The following is a 14,616-nucleotide window of genomic DNA, read 5'->3' on the forward strand; positions in this document are numbered from 1 at the left end:
GTTTATACAGGGTTTATGTTTTGTATGTACATTTAGTTTTTGTTTTTTTTTTTTTTTTCATTGAAAATCTTATTCACAATTTATTGCATTCTCTTTTGTTTTAATATATCATATTATAGAAAGTCTGAGTCTTTCTATATATATATTTCATATGATATTTTAAATATAAATTTATATATTTTTAAAATATATATTTTTGTTTTATTATGTTTTATTGGCTATTTATACACATACTATTTCTCATGTTACAAATGTGCCTTTTCAGTTAAGTGTTGCTATATATAATATATATTGTGAATTAATTTATATCTACAATAATTTAGGGAAAAAAGCTCAAGTACAAATTATTTATTATTAAAAAGAAGCTGAAGTTTAAATTGATTTTTTTTAAATTTTTGAATTTCTTTTCCATTCTATTTATGCATTCGAACATAAATTTGCTATCATGAATTAAACATAAACTATTAATTCACAATAGTTAAGTTTTATTTGTAATTTAGTGTTGTTGACAATATTTCTCAGCAAGTGCTAATAGTTTTTTTTAAATTGTTTATTTTATTCCTTAAAAATTGTCGTAATGAAACAAGAAAATGTTTAATTCAAACAAAGTATTACTATCACGAACTTTATTTCATTCACAATAGTTGATTCAAATTTATCACGAAATTTATGTTGATTATTCATTTACGATAGTTATTACTCTCCATTTAAAATTTTAAGATTTTATACAATCTTTTTGAAATATTTACTTTTTTCTTAGGAATTATGTACAAACAAAATTAACTATTGTGAATAAAAGTTTTTTTAATTCATTAATATAGCAAAGTTATCGTTTAATAAATATGCAAATTATTTTCCATATAAAAGAAAAAAATCCATTACACTTTAAAACAAGAAGAAAACAAATTAAAAATTCTGTTCGCAAAAGTATTTAAATATTTTACTTAAAGCTTAGAAAAAAAGTTGGATTAAGAAATATGAAAAAGCAAACTACAAAAGGTATAGGCAAAATACAAAATAAAGTTTGAAATAAAAAAACAATCTATAAGATAAATTCAATTCTAATATAAGAAATATAACTTTTCAGTTAAGGAGACACAAAAGTGTTGGAAAAATAAAAACAGAACTGTACTTGAACTATAGCAATAATGGTTAGATTGGTGCAATAAACAGCAAACAGAAAATATTTTAAAATATTTTTGATTTTCTTTCGATAATTACAAACCAAAACTTTATGCGATATGAAATATTTCAAAATTATTATTGGGAAAACGTTTTAAAACAAACCGAAGAAAATAAGTAGCATGCTTTTAGGAGTGGTTTTTATTAAAAAACTGTTGCCTATTATTGTTGCGCTAGTTTCTGTTAAGAAAATAAGTAGTGACAAATATTAACTAAAAGTAAAACTCATTAGCAGGCTGAATTGTTATTTTTTACATTAACAACTTAAATGCAAAATATGTTAAACATTTTACACATTAAACAGTTAAGTAGTTTTAAATCAAATCATTTCAATATCACACCTTTGCTTGGGCTATAGTTCATAAATTTGTTCTTTGAAGTTTTGCACTTTTCTAAGGGTTTCTTTTAATTAAGACAGCATTAAGATTATCTTTTGTTTTTCGTTTTTAATTTAATATATAATACATATGAAAAATAATTATAAAATAAATTGTTAAGGAAATGCAGCTTAATTGTAAAAGTAAAAAATAAACAAGAAACAAAAAAAAAAAAATAAAAAATTTATATTTTGCTCATAACTTTAAGGGCTTTTTATATTTAACAACATAAATTGACTAGAAATGAAAATCAAAATTTCTTTATTCTTTCGAAACAGAAGGAAAGTTTTTTTTTTTACCTTAAAGGTTTTACAACTGAAATAGTATATTTTGCATAAACATAAACACTGCTGCTGCGTTCTGTTTGTTAGCTTGTGGTATCATTTTTGTGTAATTATATAGTAGTAGTTTTTCTTTTTGTTTTGTTTGTATTTTTTTTTTTAAAAAAAGTAAAGTATCATCATCATTTTATGGTATGAGTAGTGTTTTTTGTATATTATTGAAATATATTTACAATACTATGACTATTGCGCTTAATAACATTATTTAAGGCTGTTTCTTGTGGTGTTTCATTGTCGTCGTCGTCATCATCATCATTAATAGTGTTCATATGACTGGTGTTAGCGGTAGTGGTCAGAGAAGCTGATACAGTAGCAGTTGAATTACATGTTGATTGTATACTTATAGGATCCACCATCATATTCAGATCTAAATCATCATCATCATCATTATTATTATCAAATTTAATTTGGTGATGGACATTATTTTTGTCTACGGCATAATTGTGACCATGAAGTGTTAAACTATGCCTACTACTTATTGCACTCACTTTATAATTAGCATTATTTATAGATGTTGTTAGATGATTGGTAGCCGTGCTCGTGTTAGTGGAGGTGATATTTGTGGAATTGCTTTCTAATTCAGATGAGAATGTAAAATCCATATGATCATCAAACTGAACCATATTTAATAGATTGTCATCTTCATCATTATTATGATGATGCTGACGTAGATGTTGATGATGATAATGTTGTAAACTACTGTTGCTACTGTTGCTACGACTACTACTACTACTACTACTGCTACTATTAATACTACAAACGTTTTTTTCATTCAGAGTTTTTGTTGACATTTGATTTAGGCTTTTATCTTTTATATCAATATTTACCTTGAACAATTCATCAACTTCAGCCGTTGTTAGAGTATTGGATATTACTTCCGATGGCGATAATTGTAGTTGAGAGTCTACGTCATCATTAAGTATATTATTGAGACATATATTGAACTCATCAAAATCGACGAAATTTGGCTGATGTTCAGACAATAACAAATTAGCAGTTTCAACAGCTGTTGCATCATCGTTAGCCAAAGCTAACAAATCATCTACGGCGGTCTCATCGCCAAATGAGGTGATGCTTTGATAATTATTATAATTTTCTTTCGTCTCAAGGTCTTGCTGCTGCTGTTGTTGTTTATTTAACATATTCTCTACATCATTAACATCATCCTCCTCATCGTTATTATAAAGATTTTTACGGTTTATAGTTGTATACTGATTATCCTGCGTCTCGGCCATACTTGGATCTGTGTTTATTGATTGTAAATCTTGGGATTTTTCTTCATCTTCGTCCTCATCATCTTGAAAAATATAAAATTCGAATTTATCCTCAGAACCTGTAGCCGAGCCGCAAGACAATGGTCACTTATAGTCTCTGGAGCCCCTTCTGCGACGACCTTCAGTTAACACAGTTTCACCTACAACTGCATTTCGAAAATGATTATTAATTAGGAAAATTTTAAATATCTAAACGTAATATTTACCTGCACTGCGTGTTTTTCTTCTGGCCTCTGCCACACTTTCAGAGCTTGCATTTAATGCGCCTGATTTGCTTGCCATTTTACCAGTGGTCTCAGTGTTATTACTTCCATTATTATTGCTGTTATTATGAATACCTCTGGTGTAAATCATTTTATTTGCTGCCGCCGATGCTCGTACACTTCGCCGGGTGCCAATTTTCTCATCACTAGGACTATTGCTAATGTTATTAACATTGCCCGCATGATTTACGGATGTAGCATGTGTAGTTGCATTAGTAGTGGTCGCAGAACCTTGACTTGTACCACGAGTAGCATGAGATGGGGTTGAAGTTGCCGACGAGTTGGATATGGATGGTGTTGCTGTTAAATTAGATGAGTTATTATGGGCACCAGCAGCAGTTGCAGTATTTGTTTGACCAGTGTGACTATTATTAACTTTTCCAACTTTTGATGCGTTCGAAGAAGAATTCACCGAATTTGAACTTGTTTCATTTCCAGCAGTCATAGACAACAGATTTGCAGATCCTTCTAAATAATACAAAAAAAAAAAAACAAAATCGTTAATTTTTTAGTAAAATTTAAAGCAGAAGAAGATAACAATTACTTACTATTTTGTTGTTGATGTGATCGACTATTTCGTGTAACTTTTTCTGAAGTATTTTCCAGTGTTGTTGTATTTAACGTTGTTGATGAAGTATTAATGTTAGTGGACGATGACGATGATGATACTGATGAATTATTATCGATGCTGCCAGCAGCTGCTGCTTTAGAATTTCTGACCTTGCCAGCCACCTCTATTAGAGGTTCATCTGAATCAGAGGATTCTTCAATCTTCTTTGTCGTTGTAGTAGGGGTAGTATTTTTAAAAACTACTGCATCATCGGACTTTTTATTATTGTTTGCTGTTTCATTGTGGTTTACTATTGTAACAGCACTGCTGCCACTAGTACTGCCACTGCGTGCTCTTTTGGGGTCATTTTCTCCGACACCACTATTGCTACTACTTCCACCTTCAGATTCTTGACGTTTTCGTTTATGATGATTTTGTGTTTGGCTACTATTGGTGTTAGAGTTTGCAGACAAAGTGTTGGAGGAGGCAGAGTTGGTCGTATTTGTGCTGTTGCTGGCGCTGGAGGCTGAATTAGCTTGAAGTAGTTTTGGACTTAAACTGACTCGTTCATGAGTTTGACTTGAAGATCTGGTAGCGACAACATGTTTATTTGTTAGCAGAGTTAATTGTGTGGTGGAATTGTTGTCTAAAGAGGGGCTAGATTTCGCTACATCCATAGGACTACCCAAACGACTGCTGGCCCTTGTTCTTATACGTGGCGAGTCCATATCCGTAGATTGTGGAATTTCTATTGATATGGGCGTAGCTAGATTGGAGTTAAGATCCTCACTCTGCTTATTGATTACTACTTCTTTTTGCTGCTCAATTTTCGTTTCCTTAGGTTCATCAGATTTTTTAAGAGATTCTAAAGGAGTTTTCTTTGTTTCAACTGTTTTTTCTTTATCGTTGTTATTGTTACAATTTACTTCGATTTTAAGGGAATCTTCTTTCTTAATGATTGTTGTGGTGTTGGTAATTTTTTCTTCGAAATCCTCGTTGTTAATTTCTTCTAATTTTAATTTGTTTGCCGTTCTCTCCTTTTGTTCTTCTTCGAGTTCTTTAAGATTTAATTTTTCTTTTTCTCTACGTTCGTTTTCCAACTTTTCTTTTGCTGCCTTTTCGCCCGCCTCATGTTCCTCAATAATACTGGCAGTGAGATTTTTAATAAGATCCTCGTCGTCATCGTCTTCTTCCTCGAGTTGATGATGATGGTGGTGATGATGTATGTTGTTATAAACCACTTTGTTGTCCTTCTGTTTTAAAATATCATCATCGAAGATGGAGTGGTCACCATTAATTTTCTGTTGCTGTAGATCCTTAGAGTTGGTAACATCTTTTTCTTTTAAACTATCTCCAGTCAATAGATTATTGTCATCATCCTCAGTAAAGCCCTCCATTTTAGCTAAAGCCTTTTCGATTTCGTCGTCGGCCGACGTTAATTGAGTTGCCACTTCTTCACTCGTCTTAAGAGTTTCAGTCGCTGGACCTTTAGCAAGTATTTGCTGGGGTGGCTTGTCTGAGGTGATTTGAGGTTGTAGGGATTGTGGACTGCTAGATGTAAGTTGGTGTGGTGACTTTTCTGACAAAGCATCCATTGATTCTATGCCACTATCTTCTCCACCCGCACTATTTGCATGGGCTGGTGTGCCACCTCCCGTGCTTGCGGGGGAGTTCCTTAATGTAGTGGCCAGTGTCGATTGATTATAGTTTAAATTTGTGACAGGAGTATTTGTTTGTGTGGTGGTCACCGTGGCCGCAGTTGTTGTTAATGCTGTACTTATGGGCTGATGAATTATATTTTGTTTGCTGGCAGCAGGATTATCCGTTTTACCTGTAGCACTACTTTCAACCACACTAAATGTTGTCTTTGTATTTGTGGTCACCAATGATGAAGATACCGTTACTGGCGAGGATATAGTGGTAGTCGTAGCATTTGTTGTAACCTGAGTGTTGGCTTTAATTGTTGTTGCAGTGGCAGTTGCTACTGCTGTCGTAACCGGTTCATTTGATTTAATCAGAACATGCTCCACATTACCCATAGCATCTTTACGCTCCACTTTTGTTATTTCGACTCTTTTGAGGGTCGTAGCACTTGGTAGCATGGTAACGGCTGCTGCTATCATTTGTTGCTGTGTTTGTTTTTCGGCTAAAGCTGCTAACTGCTGCTGCTGTTGTTGTTTTTGCAATTGCAATTGTTGTACCGCCGTTATGTACGACGGTGGCTTATGGTTTTTTGTTAAGGGTTTTCCCTGTATTGGTGTTATAGTGGCAGTCGTCTTCAGGTTGTGTTTAACTTGCAAACTATTCGAATTTGATCCGACTCCGCCACTTCCGGCCCCTGTATTTGGATTTGTTATGGTGCTCAAGGTGATGCTATTTGGCAAAGAAGTAATTTTGGCCAATTGCTGTTGGGTGGAGGGTTGCAGCAATTGCTGGGGTGGTAGGTGGGTGACAGTGCCCAAATTTGTCGAACCCAAACTTTGTGAATCCATTATTAAATTTTGGCTGGTTTTGTTAGGCGCCTCCATGTTAGCATTGTTCATTGTTGTTGCACTTATGGTTAGACCATTTTTTCCTGCAACTAAACTGGTTGTGGTTGTTGATGATGAAACAGCCAACTTGTTGTCAGACATGTTTGGTATTCCATTTATTTGAGTTGCATTTGGAGTTTTTGCTACATTTTGTCCCAGTTTTGTCTGTTTGGCGTCTGTTGCACTTTGTTCGTCCACGATGGAGGTATCTCCTGTTGTTGCACTGGCAGTTAGATTATCCGTAATAAGGTGAGTACGCTTAAGATGGGACTTTGCTTTAATGCTATTGTCCAAGGATTCATTCTGGTCTGGTGCCGACGTGTTCTGTGTTTTCTTGCGTTCTTTTCGAGAATTTTTTATAACAATTGAATTTTTTCCTCCTCGTAAACTAATGTGTAGTGGAGGAACTCTGGGTTCATCTATAGCGGGAGAAGTATTGCCCGCTGTTGTGGAAGCGGCTGTGTTTAAGCCTGTAGCCACTGATGAGGGTTGAGGAAATATATTATCTTGTTGTTGTTGATATTGTGGCGGGTTCATAGATGATTGCTGTTGATGTGTTAACTGCTGCTGCTGCATCTGTTGTATGGAGTTCTGTTGTTGCTGTTGAGGTGAATTTAAATTAGTATTTTGTTGAAATTGCGATGAATTCGTGTGATGTTGGTTTTGTTGATGTTGTTGCTGTTGTTGCTGCTGTTGCATTACGCTTTTTGCCAACTGTTGAGCATTTATTTGGGATTGTTGTTGTTGTTGCTGCTGCACATTTTCCGAGCTAAATGTTACATCAACTTTATAAGCCGGTGTAACTGGTTCGGATTTTCCCAATTTCAAACGTAATTTGATTTTTTCATTTGCCGCCACATTTGCTCCAACTGAAGAAATTGTTGCATCCACTGTATTCATCATCGGATTGGTAACATTTATGCTTGTAGCTGTGTTAACCGACGATGATAAGCTACTAGCTATTGCACTATTTTGTTTATTTTGCATAAGAGTTTGTGTTTGTGCCGCGGCAGCAGCAGCTAAAGCAGCTTTTGATTTACTGCCAGCTTTGGCTCTTTCCCTTTTTGGTTTGACCCCTCCAGCGTTGGCCGCCTCCTTGCTTTTCTTTTCCCTTACTCCTTGCTGTAGTTTCTCCCTTAGTAAATTGGTTTTTGACTTTTTATTCGAAGTACTACCACCGGACAACATGGCTCCCACCGATGGTGAGGATGAGTTTGATCTGGGAGAACCCATATCACCAGGTTTACTGCTTATTACACTTGCATTAATATTTAATATTGGCGCTGATGACACATTTGCTTTCGACTTTCTATTCTTTTGTGACTTGTTCGAGATTAAAGAGTCTCTAGAACGTTCGTTATCTGAACCAGCTCCCAATAATTGAGGTGTTGAAGAGCCGCCATTATTTTGTTCGCCGGCCGACAATTTGGAGATGGCAGTGCTGCACGAGTTGGAATTGGAATCTTCGGAGAAATGCGACGATGAATTGGGTAGCAAATCATAAATGCTATTTGTGCTATTATTTGGGTTATAATTGGATCCTTGGGAGGTATTCGTAGCGTTTGAGGTGTTGTGGAGGGCGGAATTAGATGAAGATTGAATAGTCTCTTGTTCAGCTTCAGTTTCACTGTCATCGCTGGGGCTGGGTTCAAGTTCTCCGGTTAAAGGGTTAATAAGAAATTGCTTTTGTTGGGACGACGGAGGATGTGTTGTTTGCGTGTTGCCAGAGACAGGTACAGCAGAATGTATATTTGAATGTTGTTGATGTTGTTTATTTGCCATAAATTGTTGCTGTTGATGATTTGAATTCATTTGAAATTGTTGTTGTTGCTGCTGCTGATTTTGAGGCACAAGATTTTGTTGGTTTATTTGATGTTGCTGCTGCAAACGTTGCTGCAAAATATGCTGAGATTGTTGTTGCTGCTGCATAATTTGACTTTGTGGCATTTGTAATTGCCTTTGATGCTGCTGCAATTGTTGCTGATGTTGTGTTTGATGCTGCTGCTGCAATAATTGTTGCTGTAACATTTGTTGCTGTTGTTGCGATTGCTGCTGCGGCTGCATTTGACCCATTGCTATTTCAACATTTGGTGGCAGCTGTTCATCTCCAGCTAAAAGCGACGAAGCTGCAGCTGCTGTCTCATCAATGTCCATACCCTCAATAAGATCCAAGTCCAGATCTTTCGCATCTTGAAGCAAGGATTCCAATTCATTTTTGTCATCCAAACTAAGAGATGAATCAATATCACAGCTTAAGGTAGGCAACAAAGCGTCCAAATCATTTGTTGTTAAAGCATCCAAGTCGGATAAAGTAATCAAGTTGTCATTTAAATCATCGACTGTTTGGGCATCTAAGGCAGCATCTACACCTGAACCGGCAGAACCTGCTACAGAATTTGCGGAGGTCGAGTTAATGTTTCCTACACTCACACCACCACTACTTCCACCAGCTGTTGTTGACGACTGCTGGTTATGATGAATGCTGCTGTTGTTGTTCGATGATGCGCCAGACAACGAATTAGCAATGTCGGAGATAATTTGTTGCTCTTGTTGTCGAGTTTGTTGCTGTTGTAAATTGTATTGCATTTGATAGCGAGTGAACTCTTGAAAACTTGACTTTGTCGCCGAATCCATTGGTTTATTTAACGTCGCGGGCCATCTTGAGGAAGCGGCCGCTTGATTGTAATCTGGTGGAGGTGGTAGATTCATACTTGGTGCAGATGGTGAAGAAGGTACTATGTGAATGGAGGAAGATGCATTGTGCGTAAGACCTGCTGTTGAGGGCGATTGTGGTGGAGGTGGCGGTAACAATTGTTGCGTTAGATGCTGTGAAGCTGTAAGAGGGGACTGTGCGGGCGTTGTCGAAGGAGATAGTAGTTGTTGGTGTGAGTGCTGGGAGGACATGTGGGGGCTATGCATCGAATGATGACTGGAGGCGGGTGAATGTGCTGCTGCAGGTGACATGTTTCCAGCATTAACCGACATATATTGCTGTTGTTGTTGCCCTATAAGACGCTGGTGTTGCTGTAACTGTTGCTGCTGTAGGGGCGAAGGTGGTGTTTGATGTGTTAAAACACCAACGCCACCACCACCAGATCCAACACGCAATTGCCTCATTTGTTGCTGTTGGTTTCCTAACATCGTGTTGACACCCATTGTTTGCTGCAACATTTGTTGTTGTTGTTGCTGCTGTTGTTGTTGTGGTATAAAACGTTGCTGGTTTTGTAGTTGATTGACTGTTTGCAATTGCTGTTGACGTTGCTGCCGCAACAATGCTGCTTGTTGTGGTGAAATTTGTTGCTGTTGTTGAAAGCGCTGTTGCTGCTGTTGTTGTTGTGAATACATATTGTTGCTATTGCTTGGACTCAACATTATTTGCTGCGAACCTGGGGGCATAGAACGCATAGCATTTGTTGTCGCAGTTGGAGAAGAAGGCACACTTAGAACATTGTCGGGGGTACCAGGTGCCGAAACGATTTGTTGCTGCACCTGACTTGAATGTTGTTGCTGTTGCATCATAAAATCGCTTCCTGGTGTTGTAGTTCTTAACGGTGAATTCATGATTTGTTGCTGAGGACTCATAGCCGCCATCATGGGGGACTGTTGCTGTTGATGAATAAGCGGAATTTGTTGTTGATGTTGTTGCTGCTGCGGCTGATGTTGTGGAGAAGGCAATGGCGACGATTTTACTTGATTTCCATGTTGATTTGCCACTGAATTGCTGTCATTTTGCAACAAGTTTACCAAAAGCGGTGATGACATCGCTATATTATTGCTACTATTGCTCGAACCTGTAACTCCAGTTGGTGATGCTGTAGACGTTGAGGGTTGCACCACACGTGATTGCAAATAGCTTGATATAGGCTTTGCTACAGCCGGAGAATTCTGGGAGGCGGGAGAGTTTACTGTACCAACACCAGGATATGGTGGAGGAGGTGGTTGCAAAAACTGTGATTTACCGGATGCTGTAGATACAGTTGTAGTTATCATTTCACCACTTTGCGGATTTTTAATCACTTTAAGGGCAACATTAGGCGGGGGACCCAATGAACTCATAAGCTGGTGTGGAATGCTCCCAACTCCATTACTTGGTACACCAGCTACGGCAGGTTTACCAGCTGCTAAGGTTATTCCACCAGGAGTTGGTATAGCTGACGATGATGATCCCACAGTATTCAAAGAATTATCGCGGCCCTGCAAAACACGAGCTTGGCGCATACTTTCAAAGGGAAATTCTCGTGAATTTGCAGCACTACCAGCTGCTGCGGGTAAAGGAGGCACTGGCACTTTGCCATCCATGGGGCAAACTGTATTTGGTGACTTAAATACAGGTTGTTGATGTTGTTGCTGCTGCTGAAGATTTTGCTGTGCACCCAGTACGTTATTGAAAGGATTTTGCTGTTGATGTTTAATGGCAGCATTACTAGTGCTAGGACCACCAAGCATCATATTACGACGTTGTTGTTGCAACATTTGCTGTTGTTGTATAGAAGACATGGTACCACCATCCATGCCACTTCCTACCCCAACATTTGTCCCAAAATTAATATTTGGAGCCATATTCCCTCGTCGCTGTTGGATTAATGTCGATTGCTGTTGCTGCTGCTGGTGTTCTTGCAGCTGTGCTTGAGGCAATTTTACAAAAGCACTACTTGAACTGGGACCACCAATATTTCCCACATTTAGTAATTGAGATAAATCACTTATATCTGTATTGCAACCTTCGCCACTGACACCGATTCCAACTCCACCGGTTCCAATACCACTAATAGACGTACCGGACGTCTCATGGCTAACAACAGATGAAATATCTACAAAAAAAATCACATCGTTATAATCATGTATTTAAAATGTATTTGTCTGTCCAATGAAAAATACCTGATACTTTAACATCAATCTGTTGACCGCCAAGATTGAGTGATATCAGAGAATCTCCCTCTAATTGTACGGATCGTATACCAAGGGCCCGTAGTGAAGGATTACCCTCGGTAGCCAATTGGCGTAACCTTTGCGCCGCATCCTTAGGGATTTGCACTGTTATCCGCATACACGGTTCAATCTGCTGTAATAACATTGACAATGTTTTTATATCATAAAATTTAATGAAAGACTTTGTAGCAATATTTATTAGATATTAACATTTCCAAAAAATTATCTCTTGTAAAATTCACATGAGACTTTTTTAATAATTTTATATTTCTATATTATTCCTAAAAATAAATAAAAGAGATATGGCAAGCAAGAAATGACATTAGTAGTAGTAAAAAATGTGGCAGCTCTCTATAAAAAGTATCGAGTTGGAGAAATAATTTTATTTCTCAAGCAATTTCTTCAATTAAAAATATTTTTTGCGTTTATTACTATTCAAACAATTTCTTCAAATTTAAAATTTTATAGAAATTAAGTAATATTTGTTTTTATAATAAATTAATTCTTTTTTTTACACTTCTTTCTGATTTTCCTTTTCTTCTTTTTATTAACACAAACACACTCAGATAGCATTCCAGTACATCATATAGTACACAAACAATTTACATGTGAAAGAAAGAGTACAATGTATGTTTATAAAGAAAATAGCAATTGGAAAAAATTATTTTAATCTTAATGATTTTAATACATATAAAATAAGCAAAATTGCGTAGAAAAATTGCCGACTTTTGTCTTTTTATTAAATAAAATTATATTTAAAACAAGTAAAATTTACATTTAGTTCATATTAAATATTTGGCCGCCATTTTGATGTACTCGTTAATTTTTGGTTAAAAAATATAACAAAAAAAGTGGTGAAATTAACGAGTAACGAGTGAAATCTCAAATTGAAAATAAACTCGAAATAAGAGTAGTCTACTCTGTAATTAAGCATAATTTTAGGGGAAATTCAATTTGTGTATTTTATTTTCAGACGTTGACAATAATATTTAAAACAATACAAATGGCATTTTTTGACAAAATCAGTTTTAGGGATCCAGAAATATGGTATTGTTTAAAAAAATCAGTAAACATTTCAAATTAGTGCTTAAGGCTATCTATAAATATTATTATTAATCACTTTAACACTTCACTTCCTTTTACTTTTTTGTACACATTGTTTATTGTATTCTATTGCACTTGGTAACCCTTTCATATACAAGAAGTACAAGAAATTTAAGAAATAAAAAAGAATAAACGAAACGTTTTAAACGATAAAAGACAAGTTTATTATAGCTATTAATTAAATAACAAAAAAAAAAAACGTTTCAATACATTTCCATTCCAACTCACCTGTTTAAGTTGCATATCATCACACGACGACAATCACACTTGACGGGGGAGCTGTCTGGGGGTTGTTTTCTTTCGAAGAATTTCTTTTAATTATTACAAAAAATAAGCGAACATTCACTAATTCTTAAATTAGCAGAAATCGCGCGAAGATATACATTCACACAAAAAATTAAAACTTTCATTTGTTTACGTTTATTTGTTGCTACTGTTTCTTTATAATCATTAATTCTAGGTAATTATTATTATATTTTAACACAAATTTTATAGTAATTATTAATTAATTTAAATTTTAAATCTATGACCACAATTTTGCCATTTTCGTAGTAAAACATTTGAAGCACTAAGCGGTGGTAGCAAATAATGTAATATTATTAATATTTTTAATGTACACATTTGTTAGATTTTTTTAAACAAAACTTTTCTTATAGTTATGGCAACTCTGTAGATTTTTTTCTTTCTTTCTTCCTTCTTTTATTTTTTTTCTTTTATTAACAAAAATATATTTTCAAAACAATAAACAACAAAATCATGGCATATATCACGTTACGTTACGTTTCTTTCGATATGCCTGCCACTTGTGTCACTTATGCAGAGCTGCATTTTTAAAGAGAAACAGACGTGATGTGATATTCTCCTTTTTATTTTATTCTTTTGCTTTTAATGTTGTTGCGTTACGTTTGTTTTGGGGAGTTTCTAATAATTATTAAGTAGTATTAGTTTTTCTTTCTCACGATTTTTATTTATTTCATCAACAAATTGTCAAAACACTGTAACAGTGACTGACTACTTTTTTAAGTGGAATTTTTTTGCACCATTCTACATAACGAGTAGTTTTTTTTTTGTAACAAAATCTTTTTCTATAAGATATTTTTATTATTTTGCTTCTTAGTTTGTTTTATTTTTTTTATAATTTGACAAGATTTAATAAAACACTGATGTTATAACTCTCCTTGATAAACATTAATTTGAACAATTTTCTTTGAACGTTTTGAGGAGTGCATGTCATACGTTTGGAGGATTAATGACCAGTTTTTTTAGTACATTTGTAACTTTTTAGGTTTTTGTATTTATTTTTTATTTTGGTTACTAGAGGAGGAGGCCTAACACAACACAAGAAGCTCTTTTTTGGAGATCAAACAGCGCGACCAAAAATATTCACAGGCGTAGAAAACGAACCATACGAAGTATCAACTTTTTTCTTTACTTCTTGTTGTTGTTGTATTGGTAGCAAGGGGCCACAAAAAATATGATTGACGACAATTTTTTTCTTCTTACTCTTGCAAAGACCAATTTTTTTAAACAAAAATTTCACTGTTTATATTGACACTTTTCAATTGAATTTCTATAAACACGTTTTATGAAGAAATTATATTTTAAGATTTGCAAAAATTTATTACAATTAAATTGTATATTCTAGATGAAATTTGTAAAAAAAATTCGTGTTGTAAAAATTTTCGACCACGAACAATAACAACCGCCATTTGCATTTGACTTCCACTTCGCGACTTGCACGATTTCTCATTTCACATTATTATTTGTGATTTTAATGCTCTACTCCATGTGTTAGAGTGAAACAACTCGCTATTATATATATTAGAATAAAAAGAGAAGGTAGTAGTTTTGCTGCTTTCCAATGTAGTGTAGCCATTTTATATAATTAAGGAGCTGTGTTTAGTGTGCTTTTAAATGCAATTAGCTATTCAGGGATGTGTTTAATAATTATTTTAACAAAAATACAGTAATTTTGGTCAATTTTAATTAAAATTTTTCTAGGTATTATTTTTGTAATTGTTTTAATTTAAAATATTTTTGGATTGGATTTCTTTGTTAATTATGT

General features: G+C 34.9%; 2 protein-coding genes across 3 annotated transcripts; both read right to left on the reverse strand.

Annotated features, from left to right (window-relative positions):
* Positions 1–2,055: 2,055 nt before the first annotated feature.
* On the reverse strand, positions 2,056–3,135 carry LOC111681400 (probable serine/threonine-protein kinase DDB_G0282963). The gene has a single exon (XM_046946869.1). The coding sequence runs from the start codon at positions 3,133–3,135 to the stop codon at positions 2,056–2,058; it is 1,080 nt and encodes a 359-aa protein (XP_046802825.1).
* Positions 3,136–3,180: 45 nt separating this feature from the next.
* On the reverse strand, positions 3,181–14,307 carry LOC111681399 (probable serine/threonine-protein kinase DDB_G0282963). 2 transcript variants are annotated; one of them, XM_023443167.2, is made up of 5 exons: positions 12,780–14,307; positions 11,397–11,577; positions 3,986–11,329; positions 3,381–3,905; positions 3,181–3,320 (listed from the first exon to the last, which is right to left on the reverse strand). In XM_023443167.2, exons 1-5 carry the CDS (start codon positions 12,792–12,794, stop codon positions 3,259–3,261), a joined length of 8,127 nt encoding a protein of 2,708 aa, XP_023298935.2. In that variant the 5' UTR covers positions 12,795–14,307; the 3' UTR covers positions 3,181–3,258. The 2 variants fall into 2 exon arrangements, with proteins under 2 accessions (XP_023298935.2, XP_023298934.2); XM_023443166.2 differs by having other exon boundaries at positions 11,397–11,580.
* Between the last annotated feature and the right edge of the window lie 309 nt (positions 14,308–14,616).

The sequence above is a fragment of the Lucilia cuprina genome, chromosome 2, assembly GCF_022045245.1.
Source record: "Lucilia cuprina isolate Lc7/37 chromosome 2, ASM2204524v1, whole genome shotgun sequence".
NCBI classification, from domain to species: domain Eukaryota; kingdom Metazoa; phylum Arthropoda; class Insecta; order Diptera; family Calliphoridae; genus Lucilia; species Lucilia cuprina.

Coding starts and splice junctions, on each gene's coding strand:
- LOC111681399 (XM_023443166.2), bottom strand. Junction 11,330..11,396: donor GATTGATGTTAAAGTATCAG/GTATTTTTCATT, acceptor TTTTTTTTGTAG/ATATTTCATCTGTTGTTAGC. Junction 3,321..3,380: donor AAGAAAAACACGCAGTGCAG/GTAAATATTACG, acceptor TTCGAAATGCAG/TTGTAGGTGAAACTGTGTTA.
- LOC111681400 (XM_046946869.1), bottom strand. CDS start 3,135: ATGGCCGAGACGCAGGATAATCAGTATACAACTATAAACCGTAAAAAT.